The following is an 8,513-nucleotide window of genomic DNA, read 5'->3' as shown; positions in this document are numbered from 1 at the left end:
CATTCAATTATTCAAATAAAAATAATCTGAATTTTTTGCAGGAATCTTAAGAACATTTTTTTATTATTTTGAAACCTTTGAAAATTGTTAAAAACCTTCTTAATTTTTTAGCAACATTTCATTTAAAACTTTAAAAAATATTTTCAAATTTATCATTATTCATGAAAATTTTAAATATCTCTTAAACATACTCGAATTATTTCATACGTTTTGTAATCTTCTACATTCAGTTTCGAAATTTTAGGAAATCATTCAAAATATTTTTGAAATCTTTTCCAATTTTCTTTTTAAATTAATTAAAAAAAAAACAAATAAAAAATTATTTTGAATTTTCCCAGGAATCTTAAGAATTTTTTTTTCGCTCGAAACCCTTCAAAATTAAATTTCTCTACAAAAAGCAGAAAACTGCAAAATTAAAAAAATTGTTTTTAAATCTTCCAGATTCTTCGTCGACACACTTTTAGAAACTTTAAAACCAAAAACTACTTGTTTAAAAAAAACCTAAACCATTACAAATTTTCTCAGAAACCTTTTTAAAAATTTAATTCCCTCAAATCTTCAAAAATTATTAAACATCTTCTAATTTTTTTGTTGAATTCTTTAAAAAAGTTTTTGCACATAATTTTATTTTTCTTATCTCATTAAAAATCTGATAAAAATTTTAAATTATAGTACGGTAGGAAAATATTAAGAACAAAATTGTTTCCACATATTAAAAAAAAATTACAATTAAAATGTTTTCTTTTATCAATAATGTCTATAAACATTTAGAAATAAATTTTATCATGAAATAAAAAATTATAATTATATATTTATCCGGCTTTTGAATAGAAAAATTTAATTTAAAAAAAATGTAGAGTTTTCAAAATTTCGAAACAGAAGCTCTATTTTAAGTTTGAAAGATTTCAAGAGAACAAAACAATTTTCTTAATATTCCTGGGTCAATTATATAATTTTTTATTTAAAATAAATAAATTTGAAGGGAAAATTGAAAAATATGAAAATTTAAAATGATTTCCCAAAATTCGAGAAAGAATGTAGAAGATTTTGAAGTGAATTTCTTCAATTTTTGAAAATTAAAAAATCGGACAACTTTTTACCGATACAATTTAGGTAAAAGAAATTTAGGAAAATATAGTAATATTTTGAACAAAATACATTTTTTTGAACCTCGAAATTCAAACAATTTTTTAATTTCCCTATTAATTTTTCTCCAAAACGAGCGGTTACAAAAAAAAAATGCAAAGAATCGAGAAATTTTTCTCTAAATTTATAACTTATTTCTTTTTTTTTACCCATAAAACAAAACAATAATAATTTTAAAATAGTGGAATTTTTCATACCCCAAAAAATAACTTGATAAAAAAAAATTACTATTTTCGACCCGCCCTCCTAAACATTATAAAAATATTCTATATCAACAAAAAATTAACTTTTGAAGATATAAAATCTCGCTCATCTAATTGGCAAAACGAAATTTACAAATAATAATATATTAATGAAAAACGTGTAATAAAATGTTAAGAATATAAACGCCGATTTTTTTCCTCTCCGCGAAAATATAAAAATAAAAAAACAAATCATTCGTCAGTAATCGGCAAATTAAATTCTTGATGAAGACTCGCAATAGTGACTTCCCTCATCGTGGCCAAAGCGCTCAAAACGACTTGAGTTGCGTCTTTAATATTATTATATTCATGAAGATAATTCATCGTTGTCTCTTTCGAAGGAGCCAAATCCAATTCAGTTTTTAATTTCGAAAGTTCATCGTCCAATTCTTCCTCCAGTTTCACCAATTTAAAATACTCTTCCTCCTCTTTTTCGGTTAAAGGATTTTCCTGACTGTTTTTTACTTTCGGGGACAAGTTCGAAACAAATTCCTTGACTTCTTTCGACTCCAGATCTTGTATCTTTTTTTGAATTATTTCCGGGATCAACGTGGGAGGCTCATCATCGATTGTAGAATTATTCTTGTCCTCATTATCTGTCTCTGGAGTTAATTCGGGAGGAGCAGATTCAGATTTTTCTTCCTCAAATGAAGAATTATTTACTGTATCCTCAGATAATCGAAGTCTCATAGAAGCCTCGATTTCCTCCTCGGCTTGTTTCGTATTTTCCAAAATCGACGTCATTTAGCACCTATGATTAATTTGACAAAATAATGTCTATTTTTCCAAATTCTTCCTAATTTTTATCAATCTGAAGTGCCCTCAAGAAAAAAATATTATAGGAAATCAGTATAGGCTTATAATGGGTTTTACTGTAATTAATTTCTTATCATTTTTACACGGTTTAAGAAAAATCATTATCCCCTAAAAAATCCCATCAAATAATTAAGTAAATAATACTAAAAAGCATTATTATTCGTTTTTTAAATTTGTTTCTAAAGTCCACGAATTTTAATAATAATTTTGACCAATTTTTATTTAATCTTTTTTTAATTAACCTTTGAAAGGCACACACTTCCGTAAAATTACAAAAGGAGCATACTGGGTGTTTGGTACCCAAGGGTATTCAAACGTGTGCTGTGCCAACGGTATTGGATAGTTTTTTACAAAAAAATCAATTAATGATGTTTAATTTATCTAATTTGAGGAGAAAAGAAGGTATTTATTCTAAAAAATAAAAGCTTCAATTCAATGAAAAATGAAACACCGTAGTTTACGTGAATAAACGATTTTATTGATCTTAAACTGCGTATAAAAATTATAGAAATCAAAATTATGTTAATCTGGCGCAATAAGTTCCATTTTCTTGACTTTGGTAAGTTTTGTTAAAGCACAATTAAGTCTCTGGGTATAATATACCCAGTATGCCCTTGAAGGGCTTAAAATGCAGTGCATATTTGAGTGAAATTTATGTGGGTACTATATTAATTTCAGTTTAGACTGCTTCAAATCCCTTACCTTTCAAATAAAAATATTGAGTTTTCAACGGGATAGATGAATTTTTAAGTAAATAGTTGAATTTTAACTAAAAAATATCAGTTTTAAACCAACAATGGATTGGTTCAATTTTCAGTTTAAACAATTAACTTTCTGCAAACAAAAATTGTAAGCAAAGGGATAAATATTTAAACAATAATATAAATTTTTAACAAAAGAGTTGAACTTTTAACCAAGTAGTTTTATTTTCAACTAAAAAGATGGATTTTCAACTGAGAAATTTGTTTTCTACAGAAAATTACAAATTTTTTAACAAAAATGATGAATAGATAAATATTCAGTTGAATAACTTAAATTTTAACCTAGAAAAATTAATTTTAAACCAAAAAGATGAAAGTTGAACTAAAAAAATTGAGTTTTTAACCAAACTAATTATCATAAACTGAAAAATTTGAATTTTAAGCAAAAAGATGAAGTTTCAACAAAGAAGATTAACTTTTTACCAAAAAAGACGAAGTTTTAACAAAATGTTTGGCTAAAAAATTGTCTAAGATTGGCTAAAAAAGATACGCTTTTAGCAAAAAATTGAATATTTAATTTTATAGTTAATAAAATTAATTTTTAATTAAAGAGATGAATTTTAAATAAGTGATGCATTTTCAACCCAAAAATTAATTTTTATTTTCAAAAAAGGAGTTAAATTCAAAGAAAAAATATGAATTTTAAATAAAAAATAAAATATTTAAAAATATTTAATTACGGATTTAAACTTTCAAATTAAATTTTATTGAAATTTCATAAGACATGAAATTTTAACAAAAGAAAATAAATTTTCAACCAAAAAAAAATTCAAACAAAATAGTTAATTTTACAATCAAAGAAATGAATTTACAACAACAATGATGAATCTTCAACTGGAATATATATCCAGCTCAATTTCAAAATTAGAAAAATTAAATTTTAATACAAAAAATAAAAGAAATTTAAACCAGCAAAATAAAATTTCAACCAAAATAAAAAAAAATTCACAAAATAGTACATTTTCTAATCGAAAAATCAAATTTTCAAATAGAATTATGACAGTTCAAGAAACAAGTTCAATTTTTAACAAACAAAATTAATTTAAATAAAAAAGTTTAATAAAATAGTCTAAATGTAAAAAGAAAAATGAACTTCCAACAAAATGCATGAATTTTCAAAAAAAAAGTATGTTGAACTAAATAATTAATATTTTTATAAAATAGATTTTTAGCTAGAAATGATAAAGCTTCAACAAAATATTTCAATTGAAAAAAAATATTCAACAAAAATAATTCACAACAACAAAATTATTTTTCAAGTTTTCACAAAAAAGTTAATTTTTTAATTAAAGAATCGAATTTTTATATGAAATTATAACAAAATAGTTTAATTTTTAACCAAAACAATTAATTTTCAACTGAAAAATAAAATAATTTTCAACCAAATTTTTAATTTTTGACCCAAATATATGAATATCAAACTAAAACGATAAATCTTCAATAAAACAATGATTTTAAACCAAATAGTTGAATTTTCGACAATAAACATGAATTTTTATCCATAAAGAATAATTATATGCCAAAAGAAAAAAAGATTTTTCAACAAAATACACGAATTTTCAATTTAAACAGAAAGTTAAGTTAAAGTTAAATTTTCAAAAAAGGGATTTTAATTTGAAACCAAAAACAACAAATATTTTTCAGTCAATGAAGAAAAAAAATTCATTCATATTGTGGAATTTCCATACAAAAAGACGAATTTTCTACAAAAAAATATTTAATTTTCCACCAAAAAAATGAATTTGCAACCAAAAAGAGGAATTTTCTAAAAAAAAATTAATATTCTACCACAAAAGACATGTTTTCAAAGAAGGGCCTGAATTTTTAACTAATGAATATAAATGTTCAACCACAAACGGAGTATTTAAATTTTCAGTTAAAAAAAATAAAAAAAGAGAATTTTCAGCAAAAAAAAAAACAAATTTTTCAATACAAACAAAAAATTTCAACTACAATGATGAATCTTCAATATCAAAAAGCTTTTTTAAATCAATAAGTTGAATTTTCGATCAAAAGAATGAATTTTCAACCATAAAGATTATTTATCTTTCAACAAAAAAAAAATAAATTTCAAACAAAAATGGAATAGTTATATTTTTAATAAATTAATTAATTTTCAACAAACTACATAAATTTGTAACTGAAAAAGATAGCATTTTAACTAAAAATGGAATATGTAGTTAAATTTTTAGTTAAAAAATTCGTTTTCAACCAATTAAAAACGAATTTCCAACAAAATAAGTAAATTTTCAACAACAAAATTTGTTTGACAAAATAGTTAAATTTTTATCAGAAAAATGCATTTTCGACTACAATGATGTATTTTCATTAAGACAAAAATAAATTTTGAATAAAATAATTAAATTTTGATTAAAATTATGGATTTTCAAAAATAAAGATTAGTATCTATCAAAAAAATCGAATTTCAAACAATCACATGAAATTTTAACGAAAAAAAAACAACATTTTTGACTAAAAAGGGAATAGATATATTTTTATTTAAAAATTAATATTAGATTAGAAGAAAAAGAATTTTTAATAAAATAGTTATATTTTTAAACGATTAAATTAATTTTCAACAAATTTCATGAATTTTTAACTGCAAAAGAAAATTTTTTAACCAAAAATGAAATAGTCAAATTTTTAGTTAAAAAATTAATTTTCAACCAATTAAAAACGAATTTTCAACAAAATAGTTAATTTGTCAAAACGAAAAAGGTGAATTTTCAACCATAGAGATTAATTATCTATAAAGAAAGACGAATTTTTAAACAATCGCTTGGAATTTAAAAAAAAATACAATTTCAACAAAAAATGGAATAAGTCCTTATATTGTTAGTTAAAATTTAAATTTTGGTTAAAAGAAAAACAAACGAATTTTCTACAAAACAGTTAATGCTCGACCAAATTTTTAAATTTTCAACTTCAACAAAAAACGATTTTTCAAAAAAAAAAGATTAATTGTCAACCAAAAACATAGACTTTTTGGTTTAAAACAAAATTGTTTAATTTTCAACTAAATAATAAACTTTTATGTTGATTCCCGATTTTTATAACATATAAAAATATTTTAACCGATTTCAACATTTTTATTTCAATAAATGAGTACAATCTGTAAAATTTGTTAATTATTTTAATAATTTTCAGAATTCCCAATTTTGTTAGGAAATAAAAACCGCGAATTTACATTTTCGAGCATACAAAATCCGGAAGTGTCAGAAAAAATAAAAAAATCAGGACATTAATAAAAATTAAATACTTTTCCTGATAAATCAGGACATCATGAATTTCTAATAGTCGCGGAAAAATTATAGGAAAATTATTATAGGCCTCTTCCAGATTATCCTATACAATTTTTTTCGTAAGCATGTTTTGTCGTCTAACGATTTTCTACGTGTGAATTCAAATTTTTCAATTCTAAAAGGCTCCAAAAGATAAAATTGTTAATTATTTAATTTGGAAAAATACTCCAAAAAAATCTAGCCTACATCAATATTTTTGCAAAATCATGGGACGTCTATCGTTATTTGTCACGGATAGATCTGTTTTTTTTTTTTTTAAGTCAGTAAACAGTCTTTTTTTTTGTTTGCCTTTGCTCCAAAATAAAAACAAATCATTCGAAAATCGTGAAAAACGTTGAACAGAAAACTTTTGAGGTTATAAAAATAAAAATTTTATTTTGATCCTTTATTAAGTTATTATCTAATTAATTTTACCTGTAACTCTGTAACTCGTAGTTTAAAATGCCAAATGAGAATGTAACAAAAGGAATGACGGACTGATCAAATAACAGACACGATTCCTAACCTAAAAGAAAGGCGTGTTTTGCTGCGTCATTCAGGCGCTAAATAAAAATATAAATAACTTCTCTCGAAGGGAGGCAGCTAAAAACTGGTTTTAGAAAGTGAACCTTTTTGGAAATCGTTAATTTCTAATCCCGTGTTCGCAAACTCTTTTATATGCTTCAAAACAATCCTCTCCTTTTCTTTTTGATCCCCAACGGATTCGACACTTCGACGAAGATTTATACAAACTTCTGTCAACTCCTCAATTGTGTCTTGAACACTCATTTTCTTATTTTCCTGGCCACACATTACTCGCGAAAATTCACTAATTAATGATCATACATGTAAATTGTGCAAATAAAAGATAAAAGTTTAAGAATAACCCGAAGAGACAAACGTATTTAGGTTCTCTTTCCACTCTCGAAGCTTCTCGGTGATTTGTGATTTAAATTTTAAATGAAAGGTAAGTTTTCTCGAACGGGAGTTTCAAGGTTCTCAAAATGAGCTTCCGGATTTTTTTATTTTGTATAATTATACCGCATAGACGGCTCAAACGAAAGTAAATTTATAGGGCGCGAGGGTTACGAGATGTCCTGATAGAATTTTATTTAAAATGAAAGGAAATTAAATTATAAAATAATAAATTTATGGTAATAAACATGCATGTTGTACTCAATTATTTAAATAAAAATGTTGATCTCGAAGATATTTGTATAATTGTTTATAAACTTAGGGAATAAACATAATGTTTTGATTCAAATTAATTTCTTTCCTTAATATTATTTTTGTTTAAAAATAATGTTTTTTATTCAAAAATTCAAGTGTTTTCTACATTTTTTGGCGTGAAAATTATACATTTTGGATAAAATGTTTTCTTTTGTTTACTAAAAAAACATTTCTTAGTTGAAAATTCGTCTTTTCTCGTAGATAATTAATCTTTATGGTTAAAAATTCATCTTTTTTAAAAATTCAACTATTTAGTTCGACATTATTTTTTTTTATTGAAGATTCATCATTGTATTCGAAAATTGATTCCCTTGATTAAAAATTTAATGATTTTTTAAAAAATTTTTTGTTGAAAATTCGTTTCTAATTGGTTGAAAATTAATTTTTTAACTAAAAATTTAACTATTCAATTTTTGCTTAAGAATTCAACTATTTAGTTCAACATTAATTTTTTTTATTGAAGATTCATCATTGTAGTCGAAAATTGATTCCCATGATTAAAAATTTAACGATTTTCCTGAAAATTCTTTTTTTTGGTTGTTGAAAATTCGTTTCTAATTGGTTGAAAATTAATTTTTTAACTAAAAATTTAACTATTCAATTGTTGGTTCAAAATTCAACTATTTAGTTCAAGATTAATTTTTTTATTGAAGATTCATCATTGTAGTCGAAAATTGATTCCCATGATTAAAAATTTAACGATTTTCCTGAAAATTCTTTTTTTTGGTTGTTGAAAATTCGTTTCTAATTGGTTGAAAATTAATTTTTTAACTAAAAATTTAACTATTCAATTGTTGGTTCAAAATTCAACTATTTAGTTCAACATTAATTTTTTTATTGAAGATTCATCATTGTAATCGAAAATTGATTCCCATGATTAAAAATTTAACGATTTTCCTGAAAATTCTTTTTTTTTGTTGTTGAAAATTCGTTTTTAATTGGTTGAAAATTAATTTTTTAACTAAAAATTTAACTATTCAATTGTTGGTTCAAAATTCAACTATTTAGTTCAACATTAATTTTTTTATTGAAGATTC

General features: G+C 23.2%; 2 protein-coding genes across 3 annotated transcripts in view; both read right to left on the bottom strand.

The window, feature by feature from the left end:
* The window catches only part of LOC117171770 (NHL repeat-containing protein 2), a 51,346-nt gene extending 44,066 nt beyond the window's left edge, over positions 1–7,280 (bottom strand). The window contains exon 1 of the mRNA XM_033359377.1: positions 6,876–7,280. Within this exon, the coding sequence (XP_033215268.1) occupies positions 6,876–7,059 (184 nt within the window). The 5' untranslated portion in view covers positions 7,060–7,280. The remainder of the gene's footprint in view (positions 1–6,875) is intronic.
* LOC117171771 (DNA repair protein SWI5 homolog) lies at positions 1,402–6,861 on the bottom strand. 2 transcript variants are annotated; one of them, XM_033359379.1, is made up of 2 exons: positions 6,682–6,861; positions 1,402–2,199 (listed from the first exon to the last, which is right to left on the bottom strand). In XM_033359379.1, the coding sequence occupies exon 2, from the start codon at positions 2,130–2,132 to the stop codon at positions 1,581–1,583; it is 552 nt and encodes a 183-aa protein (XP_033215270.1). In that variant the 5' UTR covers positions 2,133–2,199; positions 6,682–6,861; the 3' UTR covers positions 1,402–1,580. The 2 variants fall into 2 exon arrangements, with proteins under 2 accessions (XP_033215270.1, XP_033215269.1); XM_033359378.1 differs by having other exon boundaries at positions 1,402–2,139.
* Positions 7,281–8,513: the final 1,233 nt, after the last annotated feature.

Source organism: Belonocnema kinseyi, chromosome 4 (assembly GCF_010883055.1).
Source record: "Belonocnema kinseyi isolate 2016_QV_RU_SX_M_011 chromosome 4, B_treatae_v1, whole genome shotgun sequence".
Lineage (NCBI taxonomy): Eukaryota > Metazoa > Arthropoda > Insecta > Hymenoptera > Cynipidae > Belonocnema > Belonocnema kinseyi.
The sequence above is the reverse complement of the archived record's forward strand: the minus strand, read 5'-3'. Positions and strand labels throughout refer to the sequence as shown.

Coding starts and splice junctions, on each gene's coding strand:
- LOC117171771 (XM_033359379.1), bottom strand. CDS start 2,132: ATGACGTCGATTTTGGAAAATACGAAACAAGCCGAGGAGGAAATCGAG.